Raw genomic sequence first — 18,818 nt, 5'->3', positions numbered from 1 at the left:
AAAAAAAAAAAAAAAAAAAAAAAAGTGTTCTGGCAAACCACAGAACAGTTTTGAGGGAGAAAAAAGGAAAATAGGTCTTGCCAAGCTGGCAGGTAGGGGCAAGCCCAGATGCTTTGTTGCTGTGGGAGGTTTTCTTTTGCCTGGGCAAAGCAGGGGGCTCACTCTCTGTACTCCTCAGAATATTGACCAAATCTTKAACTGGCTCAGCTGCATCACATCAGCCATGAAACTTCTGTGTCTTACCTGCGCTCTGCCCCTTTCAGACAACAGAACCATCACACCAGATGATCACCAGAAGTTTGCCAAGTCCGTGTCCAAGAAGTGGAAGCAAGTGGGTCGCTCTCTGCAGAAATCCTGCCGGGCCCTGCGCGACCCCGTCATTGACAACCTGGCTCTGGAGTACGACCGAGAGGGACTCTATGAACAGGCCTATCARATGCTCCTCAGGTTCATCCAGTCAGAGGGGAAGAAGGCCACGATAGCACGGCTGATTGCAGCCCTGGAAGAAAACAGTCTYATCAGCTTGGCTGAGGAGCTTTTGGGCCTCCATTCCAATGAGGACTGCTCCTAGAGCCCAAGGACAGTGCCATTGCTAAGGGCTTTCCTGCTTTAGCTACTGTATGAAACTGCTGCCAGTGTCTGGGAATGTAAAGTCCTGAAAATCACCACGGGTTTCCATCCAGATGGGAATGCTCAGGGAAGAGGTTCTGTGTTTGCAGAAGTCAGCATGGACCTCTGACTTTGCTTATTTCATTGTGTTTCCAGAAATCAGCACTACCTTCCTATGAAGTGGTGAGAGGGGCTTTCACCCTGACTTCCTTCAGGACTGTGACAGGGAAGCAGCCAGAGAGCCCTAGGGGAGAATGAGGGAGAGGAGAAAAGCAAGGGAGGCTTCTCACAGAATTTCTCTGGGAAGCAGACAGTGCCACTGCTTCAATGCCTGGCTGTGTCCTGGACCATCACCTGGAGAGATGCAATATATTTCTATATTGGAAACATTTTTGCCCTCAGGCATGACATCAAGTAGAGACGAAGAAAGTAAGGAGAAGTCCATTTTACGTTATTTTCTTTCTTTGTTTGAAAAACAAGGAACATCTGTGGGAAGTGCATCTGTCCTGCCCTGGTCTATTACAGCTCCTTCCCARCTCTCACCACCTGAAGGTTTTCCTTCTACCTGAGACAGCCATAATCTTTCACAGGGCATGAGATTGCTGCTGTAGAACAAATGTCAGGCAGTGTACAAACAATATGGACAAACTCAAATTCAGACAATGCTTCTCAGCTTTTTCTGATCTGTGGTACACAGCAGTACATTGACTACAGTGTGCTTAGCTCTTGCTTGCCAGCCTGAGGGAGCCTGCAGTTATGGAAAAACACAGTGCTGGAAGGGAAACAATCTCCTCATCAGCAAGTTACCTGTGGGGCATGGAGTGGAACTGCTGGCCTCAGGGGCACTGCAGCATCAAATGCCAGCCTGAGCCCACAGAGCTGAGCAATTCCTGACCCAGCTGGCTGTTCCTGCTTTCACTCACTTCTGCACAGCTCACACTGCTGTGTCCCACGGGCATCAGGACCCGCACAGAGTCTTTCCCTGGCACTGCTGTCACTGTGTGACAGYTGAGCACCAGCCACCGTGCCTGGATTTACCTGCACTGATTTTTAGGGTAAAAATGGCTTAAGAGACAAATCTCCCAAACGCCAGGGCTGACTCCTGCTTTCAGATCCAGTGGGAGAAGCTGAGTGTTGCCTGCTATGGCTGAATGCATGCTGCAACAGAGCAGATGCACCTTTGCCCKAACAAAGCACACAGCAACAGTGTCTGGCATGACATGGATCCCATGAAGAACAACAGTAGCTCAATTACCTTTGACACATTCACAGTGCTTTCCTGATAGGTTTTTACTAATCYTTTTCCAATAATTGGATCCTTTTTTGCCCTTTCCATCTGTGGGAGTAGCCAGTGGGCCATGGAAACGATTTCAGGTGCAGAGGGTGGCTCTGGCTGCACACACAAAGTCTGTGTGCACCTGCGAATGTCAGGCTGCTGGAAGTCATGGCAGGACCAGCTCAGAGTCAGGGCCTCATGGCCTTTTAAACCACAACTTGCATTTTAATCCTTCCCTGGAGTCAAAGCTGTAATTCAGCAAGGAGGAATTGCTGAATTACAACCTTGGATAGAGGTGGGGGCTCAGATCTGAGCTCCTGGGGCTGGAGCTGCTCCCTTATCTCCTGCTGGAACGCCTGCTGGGAGCACCAGTCACTGGAGAGCTGGATGGGTGGGATTTAGATATTCAGCTTCGACCCAGTTGGGATCCACATGCCTTGGATGAGCTGAGTATCACATTCCTCAGTGTAAGCCTGAGGAACATGACTTGTTTTGTGCTGATTTTGAACCCCAARAGTTACATACAGAGCCAAGAAAGGAAAGGAAGGGGGTTAAGGATGGGGAGAAGGTTTTCAGGGTGTGAGTGAATCTGCTTCCATCTTGCTCTTAACTTCAGAGGAAGCAGGACTTCGTGCAGGCACCATCTCTGCAAAGGCTGGGGCTCCATYACCTTTTATAAAGCCATTTTATGTCAGTGCCATTGCAGTCTCATCTCCTCCATTCCTGCTCCACATCCTATCTCCCCCTTCCAGCAGTACCAGGGCTCGTCCCAAAATGAAGCAATTACCTCTCTGACAGTCTTGCTTTTGGGACTGACACAGTGTTGCTGGTCTTAGCTCATTTAGGCTGMTGTGGAACCATACCTCAAAGCATTTGGCTTTCCTGCCAGATTACAGTTGGGGAGCTCTGTTTGATAGAAACCCACCTGACAAATCATCTTTTAAAAAATCTAAAGATCAGAAACTTGAAAATTACTTTAACCACAAGAGAGTTTGCTCTTGATTTTGCAAAAATTATTTTTTAAAGAAAGGTCATATGCATAGTCTGTCTCATTTTTAATGACTATTTCTCAGACAAGCTATTCATGTGCACAACTTGCACATATAGTTAYAAGGCAGCCACTGAGTAGTGAGAATTACTAGATTTTGTAGCAGCTGTTAATGCACAAAATGAGAAAGTCTTATTATTCAGCATCTACTTCAAGTCCAGAAAACTTTTTTGCTGCTATTACTGTGTTACAGAGGACTAACCATTAATGCTTTTTTCTGAATGCAAGCTTTGTGCATTTTCTTCCTCTGCCAGCAATTGGCATGTGTATTTCCTCTTACTCACATACTCCCTCTCAGAAGTGCCATTAAGTGCTGGAACTCCTGGCAACCTTTCTGGAATAACATAATCTTTAACAGCATTCACAGGTGCCTTCATTGCAGAGACTTGAAGGAAAAGGGTTTTCCAGTAATATTCCATGGTGAAATTGTCTTGAGAACATGGCATGGTTTAGGACATAGCAGTGGCTGTTTCATACCTCCTTTTCCATGACCAGACATCATCCTGGTGGGAGATAAGCCATGGGCAGTGCTGCTGCTGGAGAATTAGGCCTTATCCCAATAAGTGCTCTTCTCAATATAATGAGATATATCTGTGAAAAAAAAATAAWCAGGGGTGATAGTGGTGTTTCAGAATCAAACACAATATTAAAAGCAAATAAAGGTGCTAATCAGTTGCATATAAAATCTGAAATAGAAATAATATAAACCAAACAGCAGAAACCAGGCCAAAATGCGCCTACAGGAAGCGAKCCAAGAGGGCTTTTTTTTGTGGTACAGATTGTTTTTGTAGTTTTAACCATGTTTTAGATTTGAAGGAGTCTCCTTTCAGTCTGCCAGAAGGAATAAAAAATKGATCCAAAGGGGAATTTGAATGATTTGTTTTGACATAGCTGAGCTACAGTGTTCAAACAGATGATAACAAAGAGGAGAGTAAAGTTAAAATGCTCACCAGATATACTTTGACATRAGGCATCTGATAGAAGCAAACCTGACAGCATACCCTGATAAAAAATTGTCTCAAAGGAAAGTATTTGTTTATTTTCCTATTTATTTCAAAGCCATGTTCAGCATTGAGGAACTGTCCTGCTGCCTGGGTCACTGTCTCCCCTCTGCTGTCCCCAAAGAAACCATGCCCTGACAGCTGCCCACAGACTCTGAAACCAGAAATGAGCACAGACAGAATGAGGAGCCTCAAATTCAATTAAATTTCTAATGTAGTTTAACTGAAAATTCTGGTGTAGCCCTGAACCTCTGGTATTGTATCCAGTATCCTAAAACTGAGGTACAAGAACAGGAATCGAGAGGGTTTCCTGAGTCTAACCCACATATTGGAGAGTGTGCATGCCATTGGTGCTTTACACCAGACAGGGGTCTGGCCATGTGCCTTTTGTACAGAGATGGACCCAAACAGTGAAGAAATGTAAGGTCYGGAATCAAAAATTATGTATTTTTTTTCTTCTCTAGATTGAATTTTAAACCCACTGAAGGGATGTGGCCATACATCTCTAACAGATGCCTGTAAGAGRTGTGTGGCTGAAGTCCTGTAATTATCAGTGAAAAAATCCCTTGGTGACCTTCTAATTCCAAATTCCCATGATATTCAGCATCAGATCTGGATCAGCCATCCACAGCTGTGGACTGCAATGCCTATACTTGGGTCTAGGATATTCAACCTCCAAKGAATTGTCTTTTATAGAAAAAGCACTTTGGTATATATTTTCCCCATTCTTTTTTATAAATAAATATATACTTTTGATGAAAACTGCCTCAGAGACTTTGATTGAACACTTACTGCAATAAAAACAGGGCTCACAGAAGTTCTGGCCACATTGGTGATCACCAGCTCCAGAGGAGCATCCATCCTGAGGGTGGATGCCCAAAGCCACACATTGCTCCTGACATGCCAAGGCTGGTGTCCCACTGCAAGGGGACGGCTCTGGTTGCAACACCAATCCAAGCCACCGTGTTTGTTCAATTTCCAGTTACTCTGAWGAGCCTTTTTCAGCCAGCATGGCCAGAAGGGGAGGTTTGTCCCACCCTGGCACCTGGAGGAGCTCCCTGTGTTTCTTTCAGTGCTGTTGGATGCCTGGGACTCCTGTGAAGCCTCAGCATGCTCTAATCCCGAGTGCCTCTCTGCCAGTGAGCTCTCTCCTAAGGCTGCCTCGTAGGTGGGGAGCCAAGGAGCTTGGACAAAAAATCTCCAGCAGCTTTGCACAGTAAGCCACTGGCTGACCTGACTGCTGAATCCAGGGAAATTCCTTTTGCCATGAACTTGAGCAGAGCTGTATTACACCCTGAATCTCTTAAATCTCAGACACTCTTTGAAAATTGCAAGAACAACCCTTCTTTATCTAGCACCAAGCTGTATTCCCAGCTGCATGGCTTGGTGCCTGCAGGAATACAGCGAGGGGAGCAGGGCTCTGCCCTACAGCAGCTGGAAAARCACACCGACCTGGTTGTGTTCTGTAGGGCTGACTGACAGAGGAGGTCAGTGATGTTGTGAGACAGAGACAGACAGACATCACAGGATGGACCAAGGGCACCTTGGCAGTGAGAGGAATAAACCAGCCATGGATCAGTGCCCAGGGAACAAGGTACAAGTGAGACAACCACCAGGCAGGAGCATCCAGAGGAACTACTCCATGTCCAAGCTCTGTGTGATTCTCCAAGCCACGGTGGGCACAAAGGCACTGTCTCTGTTTTCACTCTTACCCATAGAAGCAAGACAAAAGGGTCCCAAAACCTGGGTGAAGGATCATGGTGGAAATACCTGCTGTGAGTTCCTGGTGGTTTCAGGGAGCAGACCCCCTCTCTCAACAGACAGTTCCTCTGAGCAAAGGCAGGCAGGAGCCTGGTCTTTGTSTCTGTGACCATCATCTGCCTCCTTACAGAGCAGGGATGAAGAGTAGCCTGGGGTGGGGCTGCAGAGAGAAAGAACAGAGGTACCTTGGGCTGGCACAGGGAAAGCTGCAGCTAAGGAACATTTATGGCTGAGGCTTCTGATCAGCTGAGCTGTTCTGGAGGGAACTACTGTGGTTCGGGCAGCTGCTGATCATGAGGAAAGGACTTTCCCAGCCTGCAGCACCTGAGTGCAGGGTCAGGGGGTGGCCCATCAGGAACCCATTCTTCATGTTGACAGTGTGTTCAGCAAAGCACAGCTTTTGAGCTGAAATCAAACGTATACCAAAAAAAGCACAGATACTTACAAAAAAGGGATTTTTACATTCTGTTTTAAAAAGATGTGTTTGTGAAACAACAGAGTAGATCAAAACCTGCTTTTACAACAAGTTCACTGTAAATGAAAAGCTTTGCTTCCTGAAGTGGCTGTGGTCTGGGCACTCTCCAGACACTTGGTCTCTGTAAGAGGAATAAAAGTCATTGTTTATGCTGCAGAGACAAAGAAACAGCCACAGCGATAGGAAGTGTTATGGTTGCACTCAGCTGTCAGATGGCAACTTAGATTTTGCTCCAAATAAAATTTGTTTTGAAATATTTAAAATTAAATAGAAGATTAAAAGAAAAAAAAAGCCAAAGTGTAGAAGAAAAAAGAAATAGAAAGTCAGAAAAATGAGTACATTTCCTATTAAAAAAAAGTTACAAGGTGTAACAAAAAAGGGAAAAAAAGCGCCTTTTTTCAGAATTGGTGTAAGTCCCCAACCTGGCCGTGCGTTCCCTCTGCCGACACCTCCGCCCTGTCCCGCTGGAGCCATGGGCGCTCCCCAGCCCGATCACGTGTCAGGGCTCGGCCGTGGAGCCGCTCGTTCCCGCTCCGTTCCCGTTCCCGTTCCCGTTCCCTCGCTGTGGAGGGTGCGCTGTGCACGGCGAGCCCGGCCCCTCCAGCCCCTCCAGCCCCTCCAGCCCCTCCGGCTGACCCCAACCCCAACCCCAACCCCGGGCCGGGCCGGGGCTCCGCTCGCTGCCAGCGGGGCAACGGCCCCGAGCGCCGTGCAGTCAGCACCGCTCCGCGCCCCGAGGATTTCCTCGGTTTCGCTGGGAGGCTGAGGAATGTCTCGCACTAACCACATCCAGATGTGCCTACTTGGCAGCCCGCTGCCGAGACATTACCGAGGGGACGCAGGATCAGCGCTATCAAATGGGATGTAAGTATCTGTTAAGTGTGTTTGATCAGGGTGGGCTCGGGAGRGTTGTGCAGCGAGCAGGGTGAACTCGAGACTGTCCTGACTGCTTTCCTTTGCTCCCAGCTTTTGTTTTGCCTCGTTTCTTTTGAATGTTGTTGCATGCAGCAACCTGGACCGTGGTGGTTAACACGCACCAGGGTGGGCTACAGGCTCTGAACACGCAGGCTCCAGCCCTGAGACAGCTGCTTTACACTTTACTTTCCAAAGGACTTTATCTGAATGTTTAGGTTGTTTTTACAGAAGTTTGGGGCTTCTTTAGACAATGCCTGCAGTGCTTGAGACGGGGTTTCCTCCCAACCACAAACATGTTCCAGTGGTGGCACGTTACATTTACAAGCCATTCTTCGCCAGTAAAAGGACATGAWTTTTGCCCTTGTTACACTGTGGTATGCTTTGAGCAAAATATGGGAATTTTCAATCTCTCCAGTGTCCCAAAGATAGAAAATAATTTAGCCCCTGTGAAACAGTTACTGATCACATTTTTTAACAGCGTTTGGGCAGATTCTGATAACTTACATGTTTGGTATAATCTTGAAATTAGTGGGGCACATCAGCACTACTCCCTCTCCCATCTGCGCGTGGGTGTATCAATACATCCATGCTAATACACTGCAATTGTTTGGGTTTGGGSCGCATCAGGCAAGTTATTTATCAGAACAGAAGAGGATCTGGGAGCTGAAGAGGTGGCGACCATCGCAGCCTGGGGAGGGCTGGGAAAGGAAGGTGCTTGTCCCAGGGGACTGTTTCTTAGCCCTTCACAAGCCTGCCAGGTTTTATTCTCCTCCGGGAGCCCGGAAAACTGAATGTTTGGGAGAGGGCAGGTTCCTCACCTTGGGTATTTGGGAGGGCTCTGTCTCCCCAAAACACGCAGGATGTGCGTTGAGCTGCTGAACCCTCTGCCATTCTGACAATCAGACTACGAACGAGCAAGACTGCATCTGAATTTAGGAGAGTACCTCTGGAGGCTGCTRAGCCTGCAAAGGATCACTGTGTGCTACCTGCTGATGACTCTCATGAGAGATGAGAAAGGAGCCGCAGCTCTCCCCGTGTGCTGGGCCCAGCACGGGTGCCTGGCACAGCCAGTTCTGCATGGACACTGCCCCCATGGCGTGTCCTGCCTCGGAATGGACATCACGGACTGCTGAAATGAGCTGCAGCCCCCAAACTGTGCCTGAGGGATTTACACTGGGCCGGCAGGCGAGGGGAGCAGAGCGCTGGCACCAGCCCTTCCCGGAGCTCAGTCCTGCCGGCTCCAGGGTCCGCGGGGCTCCCATGTGCTCTCCTACCGCACCAGGACTGGCAGGTTCCTTTTTGGGACCCCTGCACATGGAACATCTCAACACCTCTGCAGCTCCTCTGCATTTAAYTTTGTACACTTTGTCAAAGCTTCGTGACTGGGGCGGAAGGTGAAAGGAGCGACCGCAGCAGCCATTTGTGAGCAGTTATCCAACGTGACTGGCATTGCAAAAGGAATSCTTGCAGTGCCAACAGGAGAAACTGCAACCAAATGGGACCAGCTGGCTGGGAAGCTGATCAAACGACATATTTAAGCACTGGGGCAAGCAGATGAATAAGGCACCCTGTCCTGTAACACCATGGATCTCATCCATTCGTTTGCTCTGGTCTGGGGGAAAAAAACGCCCTGAAAAGCAGCTCCAACAGGAAAGTTGGAAATTGTCTTTGGAGCAGGGCCTGCATTTTGTTACCTGCTTCCTCAGTGTTTGACTCAACAGAGCTTTTGTCTCCAGGTCCTGCAACAGCAAGTCACAGCAGTGGTGATGCTGCAGTGCTGTGACTGTGACAGTGACCAACAGTGTCCGAGCTGTGCCATCGTGTGCAGCTGAGCCCTGCCCCTCTCACTGTGCTCCTTTGGTTCTGGTTTATCATCYCAGCCCCTGGGATAGCTCTCAAGACATTGTTTATAGACTTCAGAACTTGTAAGCAGTTGAATAGGATGAGTTTCTATCTGGCAAGGAAGCAGTGATTGTTTTAGTTACTTCGTTTTCCTAGGGCTTTGCACTTCTCAACATCCAAAGGGTGTCTCTGTATTTCAGCCACCTCTGCCTTCTAGTCAAGAAGATTAAATCATTCAGCATCACTTTTTGTTTCTTTAGCCGTGTCAGGACTCTTCCTGAGRCAGAGGAACAAGGTGAGGAGAGTTCTGAGGGTTTGCTTTGCTCTTGCTGAAGGAATTTAAGTGGAAAAGCTGCTGGAAACAAGGCAGACTTCTCYCCTTGCAGGCCAGACCCCAGGCAGGTCTAAGTATCCAGCTCTGSTTGCTACAAGATGACTTKGTTCTTGTGAAATGCATTCAGCCARCATGAAATGAAAAYAAATATCCCAAAACAGAAGCATTGCCTCRAAGCATCCCCACCACCCAGAACTATACAAACTTCTCTAATGATTATAAAAAACCTCATCAAACCCATCAGTGCTGGATCCCGCACACTTTCTTTAGTTCATTTTACGGAGAAACAGATAAGACACATCCATCAGCAACCACAGCCCTGCATTGCATGGTCACAGTGTCCTCTGCTGCCCACCCACACCTACCAGAGGCAGCTCCACATCAGGAGCGAGGAGGGATTCAGGAGGGAGCTGGAAGCCCTTCCCATCCAGCAGGGCAGCATGATGTTCCAGGGACACCTCACAGCTTGGGCAGGATGGACACTTCCATGAGCCGGGCTGGGATGAGAGGGCAGCAGAACTCTGCTGATTTTGTRCCCCATGCTCAGAACACCACGTTTTCAGCTTGCCTGGCTATCCCAGCTGCTTTTCTCGAGGTTGGCTGGATCGAATAACCAGTCCTCAAAGCTCAAAGCAGCGTGCCAGAATCATCGAGGCCTCTTGGCTGAATCTGGGGACAGGATCCAGGATGTTTTCCCACCTTGGCCCTGAGCAAAAGTGCCAGGTGATGGAGATGTGATGACTGCTGCAAAAGAAGATTTACAGGATGAGCTCAAGACTTCACATCACATCATTCTACTGGGAATGAAGGGCTAGTAATTTTTTTTTTTTAATTGTCATTTGACTGCTTTTATTGCAGCTGTTCTTGGCCATGTTTCAGAATCCTCCTCTCAAATAAATGAAAACCAGGCAGAGGACTGGGCTCTCTGCCCCAGTGTGCAACAGCACAGGTCAAATTCCCTGCCTGGATGCTCATCAGGGTGCCATGCCCAGCTCTGCCCACTTCCAGCTTTCCAGCCTTTTGTTGTCTCTTGGGCTGTGCAGGCTGTTCCCCCTTGGTTTTTCTAACTCATTCCTTATTTATGGGCTCCCATCTTGCCACCTCACAGATATGGGACCTGTCAGCCTCTTCCTACTGCCCAGCTCAGCCCTGCAATGTTGCTGGTGCTCATTGTCCAGGAGGCAACAACAAACCCACTGTCCTGGGGAGAAAAACCTCCCTCATTATCCCATTCAGACCCCGTCAAGCCGGACTCAAMATCCCTCTGTGTCCATCCCCAGGCWGCCAGCACAGAGAGGGAAAACTGCCTGCTTTTCCAAGCTTGGAGGACACAGGAGGCAGTGCTGGCAGCCARGCCATTCCTCGAGGCACTGAGTGATGCAGCAGTTCACAAGCCCAGCTCTGTTCCACAGGTTGGACAGAGATTCCCCACAGCGGCGGAGGGAGCAGAGGCGCATCTGCCTCGGATATGGAAACTCAGGGATGTGCTGAGAAATGCTCTGCTGTGCTCACATCTCTTTTGTTTGGCATCAAGTGTTTCCTGCTCACTTTGATAGCCCTGTAATATTTTTTCCCCTGCTGTCAAGGTGGGTGAATAATCTTTTTGGCTTCAGGATGTACCAGAGCGTCTGCCAGAATCATCAGTCCCTCTGTAATCAAGAACAGAACAGCTTTTCCCACACTGATACCCACAGCTAGAGCTCACACCTGTGTAATAATTGAGGGTATTTTCCTTCCTAAAAAGGAAATATCTAACAAAGATTGGAAAATCCATATAATTAGCTCAAGGAATCACTTCAAGGGCTGGCAACTTCTTTTGAAAATGAGAGGTCTATATTCAGCACTGAACTGTTTCATTTCAGCATGGAAATCACTATTTCAGATCCTTTACTTTCAACAAATGAAAACACAGAGGAAAATCTGGGCTATCAGCCYAGGCTTGTAACAATTCAGGGTTTTTCTTGGCTTTTCCAAGGTCACTTATTGCCAGATTCTGAGATGCTGGCAGGATAAATCTGTAAGCCATGGAAATTACGTGTTTCATGACACACACATTTTATTCCAAACCCTTGCCGATAACATTAAACACAGGAAAAAGCCAGGACTTTCATCCAGCTCCTTAATTACCATCTGGAACCTGGCAGTGAAATAAGATCAMACTTTTGCATAGAAGAGGAAAAATAAATTTGCTATTACTGTGAAGAAAGAGAAGGGACTTCAGATGTAAAATGCAAACCAACATCCTATACATGTTGGGACTGTTTCATGAGCACAGCTATGAGCCAAGCCACGTGGCAGAAAGAACATAAACAGAAAACAGATCCTGAATATTCTAAACATTTGAACAACAATTTACAAGAGATCTGAGAAAATTCTTCAGTCCTGCTATCAGTATTAAAGCTATGCCAGTGAAAATATCTGCCTTGCCTAGAAGAGGAGTGAAAGGTAAACAAAAAAAGCCAGCCAATAAAGAAAACCCTAAAAACCCAGTTACATCTATTAGAGGCCAGGAAAAGGCAAGACACAAGGCCTGAGGAAAAAAAAAAACCAAAAAAACAAACATTGTCATCAGGACAAGGATGAAGTGATTTTAAATCTACCAGGAATGCTAAGAGCCTTACACCGAGGCATGATATGCCTTTGCCAAAATAAAAGTTCCATAAATAATGGAGACAAAGAAGATGAGRTCAGTAAACATTTGGGAGCTGTGCTTGGGAAAAAGATACAGAATARCATATGATGATAAAATACTCTCTATTTCAATGGTAACTTTGAGATTAAGTTARCCAGTAATGAAAAAACACAGTACTTAAATAATGATGTCCAAGTAATGTGCATCTAAGAATTTTAAAGGGGCTGGCCAAGAAAYCAACTGGTGTAATAATTTTGCTTCTTCATAAGTCTTGAAATATTGCTTAGATACCACAGGTGCCACTGTTTTATTACTTCATAAATACAGACTCATCAGTCTAATTTTGAGCTTGAACACAACATTATGGCTGATACAAAAGTGATGGTTAATGAACAATTAGCAGGTGGTACAATCCAGGACATTAAAAGGATTTGCTATCAACAGATGCCACCAAATTATTACCAAGCACTTCCCTCTTGTCCTGTCACTGTATACCTTAGTCAAAAGTTCCTCTTTAGCTTTTTTTTCATCCAAAAAGAAGTCTCTGGAAGTGATYTCAGCTAATTCAAGACAGACAACTGTAATATTTCACAGGCAGCTTCTACTAGTACAGCACAGACAAGAGAGAGCCACAAATCACAGATGAGCATGATCCATTATCAGTGGGTGTATAAAATACTGATGTGCACTTGTGGGAAATTTTTGGGTGGGACTAAACTTCCTCCTTGCTGAGGACTGTAGGAATTCTGATGGGCACTCACCTCCTCCTGGAGCAGCTGTGGGGTGCTCTCTGTCCAGCTCTGCCACTGCTGCTCAGGGGTGAAGAGAGAACCTGCCTTTCCTGAGACACCTGACCAGCTCTTTCCCTGAACTGTGGTTACCTGCTGCTTGCTGCCTTCTTACTACTCTTTCATTCTTATTTTGTTTGCAGTTGAAGAACTGATCAAATAAGACAGAAGATCTCCAGGAAAAGTGTAAGTGAGGAAAAATCCTGCATTTCAAAAGGCAGGATTTTGTTCATACATGACCAAAATTTTCTTAACACCAGGCTCTGTCTTCTACATATTGGGATTTTTTTCCCCACCTCTCACTTAGGRGGTGGGGTGATTTGGCAGAGTAAAAACACCCATGGCCCCTTCTAACCTTATTAATGGAAGTTATTTACAATGGTTTMATATTTTATAAAGAATACTGGCAGGAAAAAGATCCTGTGTGAATTGTAGATTGTACCCAGTGTATTAATTTTGAATACAAATTACAGTAGGTAATTGGTTTAATGAAAGCTGGCTCTGTGTGCAGGGAAACACCAGCTACACACTGCCATGAAGAGTCTGCCCTTCAGAGTCAGCTCTGAGCCTCCCCCTGGTTTGAGTCAAAAAGGGTAAAAGCAGCAAGTAWTGGTTACCAGGCTAGAAAAAAAATKATTTATGAGAGAATAGCATCATTCATCATTTTCCACTTTGCTTTTCCCAGTGAAATCTCTGAAATGGCAAAACATGTTCAGYAGGATTTTAGGTTGTGGTTGGAGAGAGTGGTTTTCAGGATGATGGATGGCTGCTTAGTGACTGAGCTAACCAAGTCACAGAGCTGGCACTGGGATCAGCATTAAATTTGCARCCCTGTGTGCCTTTTGACAAATTCCTCTTGTCTCAGTGCTTGTGAGAGTRAAACATGCTTTGTTGCTGGGATTTTAAAAAGATATTTCAGTTTGTCTTGCCTGCTTGCTTCAGGCCTGCCAAATGCTCACTGCTGACACAGTCTGTGTTTATTTACAGATGGACAGTGGTGCCAGGCAGCTCAAACACAGCTTTTAACAGTCCCAGGAACACCGGAGAGACAATGAGAGTTCGCCTCAAAGGGGATGCGRTCTGTACCCTCTTCTTGCTGGTAGCACTTTGCTCTTTGCTCTACTCCCAACTGGAACATTTAATCCTGGCAGGGAAGAAGGAGCCAACACAGAAAAAGCCTCCAGGAGCACCGAAAATATTCTCAGATCCCAGAGCCCCTCGGAGACCGACGCCAGCAGAGGCAACTGCACCCARACCCCAAGGCACCCCTGTCATGAGACAAACAGAAGTGGCCAAAACCAGAACCCAAACTACAACTCCACCCCCACTGACTGATTCTGCCTTCGATTTCAAGCTCTATCTCCTAAACAAGGATAACAGGAACTTCAATCTCCTCATTAACCAGCCCAGGAAATGCCAAAAAACACCGGGAGGTCCCTTTCTGCTSATTGCTATCAAATCAGTAGTTGAAGACTTTGACAGGCGTGAGATTGTCCGGAAAACCTGGGGCAGGGAGGGGTTGGTGAATGGGGAGCAGATCCAGCGAGTGTTCCTGCTGGGAACACCAAAGAATAGGACAGCRCTGGCAACGTGGGAGACCCTGATCCACCAGGAGAGTCAGACGTACCGGGACATTTTACTCTGGGACTTCATGGACACTTTCTTCAACCTGACCCTGAAGGAGATCCACTTCCTCAGCTGGGCTGCTGAATTCTGCCACAACGTGAAATTTGTTTTTAAAGGGGACGCTGATGTGTTTGTCAATGTGGAGAACATTGTTGATTTCCTCAAGAGACACGATCCCACTGAAGATCTCTTTGTTGGAGACATCATCTACAATGCCCGCCCCATCCGTGTCCGGAAGAGCAAATACTACATCCCAGAGACCATGTATGGGCTGAGCATCTACCCAGCCTACGCAGGAGGAGGGGGCTTTTTGCTGTCCAGCCGCACCATGAGGAGGCTCTCCAGGGCTTGCAGAGAGGTGGAGCTGTTCCCCATCGAYGATGTCTTTTTGGGCATGTGCTTACAGAGAATCAACCTCAAGCCCATTTTACACGAAGGATTCAAGACCTTTGGCATTGTCAAGCCTTCTGCTGCCCCTCACCTACAGACATTTGATCCCTGTTTTTACAAGGATCTCATGGTAGTTCATAGCCTGAAAGTGGCTGAGATCTGGCTGATGTGGAACCTGCTCCACAGCCCACGGCTTTCCTGTACTCAGAAGAAGCAGGTGAAGAAGCCYTTCCAGTGGAAGAAGAAAGCTCAGATAACAACACCAGCATCACCCCGCAGATAACGCAGAGTGCAGCACTCACAGCAAACCAGCCCAGAAAGGGAACCTGGAACCAGCACAGCCCAACAAACCAACTTTCTGAGCATTCTAGCACATCTTATTTACAATGTTAAGAGAAGACAACAAACAATTGGAGGAATTTTCCCAAATTCCATATTTGCACATACATATCATGTGGATCCTTTTGTACTAGTGAGTCCAAATAATCAAACAGTATATATAATTTATTGCTATTTATTAGGATTATAATAGTGTTTAGTGTGTAAAAGCACATTGAAAAATGCAGTTCTTGGAGATTTTTCAGCATTGTTGGAAGTGTGGGAAATGAAAGAAGACACAGGGTAAGAACAGACACCAGGGAACACAGGGATCGTTGTCAACTTGCTACTTGACTTGGACTCATTGAAAAAGGACCAAACAGTAACCAGGGCAAAGGAAATCAAGGAAGGATCACAAGGTGATCTGCTCAGATCACATCACTGCTGCCTGGTTGGTTTTCTGCAGGCTTCATTTAAGAAGAGAACAACAAACAGCTGTTGCTATGGGATCCTGCACATTGCAGTTCAGGTGGATTATGAGAAATCAAACTGGATGCCAAGGCTGGTGTGGCTGCTTGAGCAAAGGACAGGTAAGTAGAAAACTAGAAAGGAGCAGACTTACAAAGGRCCTTTAGAGAAAGGACAAGAACTTTGAGTTGACCCATTTGAGTCTTGATCTTGCACTGTTTACTCTCAGTTCAAGTATCTGCTCCATTGACACGCTCAAAACTCAGGGGACCAGTGGGGTCCAGGTTTTGGCACTTCCCTGGGCTCAGGCTCTCTGCACTATGTTAACTAACATTCAGGGAAAACTCAAAAGTCATCCAACAGTATTTGATTCCTCTCACCATCTGACCCAGATTTTCAGAGAATTTTCATCTGGAGAGATCCTTTGGGAAGGGGAACCCCACAGGGAGCTGCTGCTTGCGTCACATTTGGGAACTGCTGCAAACCAAAGSACTTGTCAATGGACTGGGCTGGTTTCTACAGACCTTGGTGCTCTTGCTTGGCACAATCAGCTGCAGAGAGCAGCCAGGACTTTCATACTGCTGCCGGTGTCATGTGAAGGGAGAAAGTTTTTAGACAAAAGGACTTCAGAATWGAAGTCCATCTAAATTTATGGCAAGATATCAAAACCACACAGCACTCTCTGCAGGGCTTTCCAAGGTTCATTTGGGAACTCTGTAAGTATTTTAAGCATCCGACAAGAACACTGAATTGTTCAGTTTTTTAAAGTATAGTCAATACTTTGATGCATTTTGTTTTTTTTCCAACAGCAGACCTTAAAAGAATAGCTTAAAAGACTACACTTTTTTCAGACATCAAAGCAGAAAGAAATTCCTCTAAAAGAGGGTTAAAAAGCTATGAAATCCATGGGGCAAAAGGCCTGAATTCACCTCTGATACTATATTTGTTACTTCTTTTGCAATTCCCTCCCTCTCAACAAAACTCCTGTCCATCAGAGAACCCTGTGGGATGGCACATCCACACAGCTTCAAAGGAAACTACAATCAGCCATAAAAGCCCAGAGTTGCTTTGCCTTGCACAGAGCCTGTGGCACAGCTGCATTTCATATSCTTGTGTAACCTCCCTCCCACCCTGCAGCAGTTTGGGCTCAGTACTAACAATGCACAAAGAGAACAGCAGGCTGGGAGTGTCGCTGGGCAGACTGAACAACAGCCTCACACACTGTTCATCTTCATCATGAGTTTAAGCCTTACAACAATGTATTTCCAAGGAAAGGTCAGCAATATAGAAATGGAAAGATTTCCACATCTGGGACATTTTCAGGATGCGATCCTGAAATACAAAATCTTTACATGAGCTTCACARGAAGCTTTGCAGGGTGTGGAACTAAGCTAAAGCCTCACTGGTAGGAGAAAGTCACCCCTGCCCCTGTCTGCTAACATGTGTGGTACTTGTGTATTTATGAGATTGCACAGAAATGTATTACCTGTGACTAGTTTACAGTTTGGGAAATTATTTATACCAGCATTAAAAGACAGCATGCTGATGTGCCTCTAGTTGTCAGAGTGATTTTGTCAAGTACACCTGCACACATGTAAGACTAAAACCACAGGGATTTTTCATGAGGACAGTCACATGAAAAATACATTACTYATTATTTTTAAGTTTGGTAAGTACTTCCTTATGCTGGATTTAATTTAATGGCAATGGGAAAAAAATAAACAGTTTACCTTACAATTTCCTACGAGGCAGCTAGTCAGGTTCAGCAGTCCTTATTAAGGTCTTCCYTTTAAACTTGAAGATGCAGAGATTGGCTCCTCCCTCTATAATGTCTTCAGATCTGCAATCTACCCACAAYACAGCATTAATGAGTGCATTTTGTCCCAGATCAAAGTTGCTGTTCAACATCTGTGTTGACACAGTCTGTGCCAGCACATACCCTGATGAAAAACACAGAACTAGAGCAAACTGTTTACTCCATTGTCCTAGTCTATAGAATAGCTGATTTCTTTCCTCCAGTGAATACCARAGTCTCTGTTAGTGAAAGATCCATCTGGTTTTGCTCTCCAGCCTCTTTTGCACAGCCTTTTTGACCTGGCTCTAAGTTTCCATTTGCCTCTGCAGTTGAGCTGGAAGTTCACAGACTCCATATGTGRGCATAATGCTCTGGGGAAATGCTGAGAGCAGTGCTGCACCCCTGCAGTTTATTAAATTCTGCTTACTGCTATAGTAGGCAAAGGCTTTGAMTTCTCCCAAGCTGAAGATTGTTTCCTAAAATATGAGGGTCTTTTCAGAAAATCCTAAATCCCCAGATGTGCATGAGAGCTGGCAGGAAGGGYCCTCTACCAACCTTTCTGATTCATCTCCAAAAACAATACCCATCCATTTCAGAATGACATTGTGAGAGGCTTTTATTWACTGGCTAATTCAGTGCACCAGTCATGTTTTCTACAAAGCCTTACTTGGCAGTTTTTTTCATGACTAACYCTGGACAAGAAAACATAAAAACATCCTAAGTAGGTTCTAGCAGTAGCAARAAAGGCAAGCAGACTTTCTCAGTACAGGCAAGAACTTCTGAAACTAACACACTACAGTAAGTTTTATTGAGTCCCAAAGATCCAGAGTCCARTTTTGTTCCTACTGTGTATAAGTAGCCAGATTTGGTCACTATAATGAGCAGAGCTGGCTTGAGCTTCACATTCAACACCTCCRAGTGCATCTCTGGACACATGAGCTGGTAGTGAATGCCAAGATCTGTCATTTGGTCAAGCCACTGCAGACTCAGACATCATAAAAAAGAAAACCAGAGGGCTCTGAAGTAACAGAGTATTAAAATATTGTGCTTCCTGTCTGCAGTTTAATTATTCATCTTTCTACAGCTGATKCTCGGAAGCAAATCTCAGCTGCAAACTCAAACAGTACAAAATCATCAAACGGCTCAGAGAACCCTCACTAAATATCACTGAACATTCCCTGGGGAGTGGTGAAAGACCATCAGAGCTGAGAGTAAAAAAGTCTATCTCAAAGCACAGTGTGAAGAACTGCTGATCTCCTGAGTTTACYTCTTCCAGCTGGACCTGCAGGTCTCAGCAGCCCAGAAAATCAGCCCACCACATTTCACTAATGATGCTAGTAACTGCATTGACAGTTTCAAAAACCARTAAAACTTTTAAATACAGCTTTGTATTACTTTCTAGGCTTATGATCAGTAAGAAACCCATACTGAGGAATGAGGGGAAAGTGARGTCCAAAGGAGGAGCACAACCAAGTCCCTCCAAGAGTGGCAAACAGCCCCCACCCCATTCCTGGCCAACCCAATACTCTCTCCAATCCAT

At 46.0% G+C, this 18,818-nt stretch overlaps 2 protein-coding genes and 1 long non-coding RNA gene across 4 annotated transcripts in view; 2 read left to right on the top strand and 1 right to left on the bottom strand.

The window, feature by feature from the left end:
• The window catches only part of TRADD (TNFRSF1A associated via death domain), an 8,253-nt gene extending 7,408 nt beyond the window's left edge, over positions 1-845 (top strand). Inside the window, exon 5 of the mRNA XM_057364574.1 lies at positions 264-845. Coding sequence (XP_057220557.1) covers positions 264-571 — 308 coding nt within the window. The 3' untranslated portion in view covers positions 572-845. The remainder of the gene's footprint in view (positions 1-263) is intronic.
• LOC130572709 (uncharacterized) lies at positions 439-17,702 on the bottom strand. The gene is made up of 4 exons (XR_008965252.1): positions 17,214-17,702; positions 9,627-10,005; positions 3,411-3,524; positions 439-499 (listed from the first exon to the last, which is right to left on the bottom strand). It is a non-coding gene; the product is annotated as an uncharacterized LOC130572709 (long non-coding RNA).
• Positions 6,691-17,045, top strand: B3GNT9 (UDP-GlcNAc:betaGal beta-1,3-N-acetylglucosaminyltransferase 9). 2 transcript variants are annotated; one of them, XM_057364570.1, is made up of 3 exons: positions 6,970-7,034; positions 12,825-12,867; positions 13,669-17,045. In XM_057364570.1, the coding sequence occupies exon 3, from the start codon at positions 13,733-13,735 to the stop codon at positions 14,978-14,980; it is 1,248 nt and encodes a 415-aa protein (XP_057220553.1). In that variant the 5' UTR covers positions 6,970-7,034; positions 12,825-12,867; positions 13,669-13,732; the 3' UTR covers positions 14,981-17,045. The 2 variants fall into 2 exon arrangements, with proteins under 2 accessions (XP_057220552.1, XP_057220553.1); XM_057364569.1 differs by lacking the exon at positions 12,825-12,867 and having other exon boundaries at positions 6,691-7,034.
• Positions 17,703-18,818: the final 1,116 nt, after the last annotated feature.

This window comes from Malurus melanocephalus, unplaced genomic scaffold, assembly GCF_030028575.1.
Source record: "Malurus melanocephalus ecotype Western Australia unplaced genomic scaffold, MMel_1.1 scaffold_40, whole genome shotgun sequence".
Lineage (NCBI taxonomy): Eukaryota > Metazoa > Chordata > Aves > Passeriformes > Maluridae > Malurus > Malurus melanocephalus.
The sequence above is the reverse complement of the archived record's forward strand: the minus strand, read 5'-3'. Positions and strand labels throughout refer to the sequence as shown.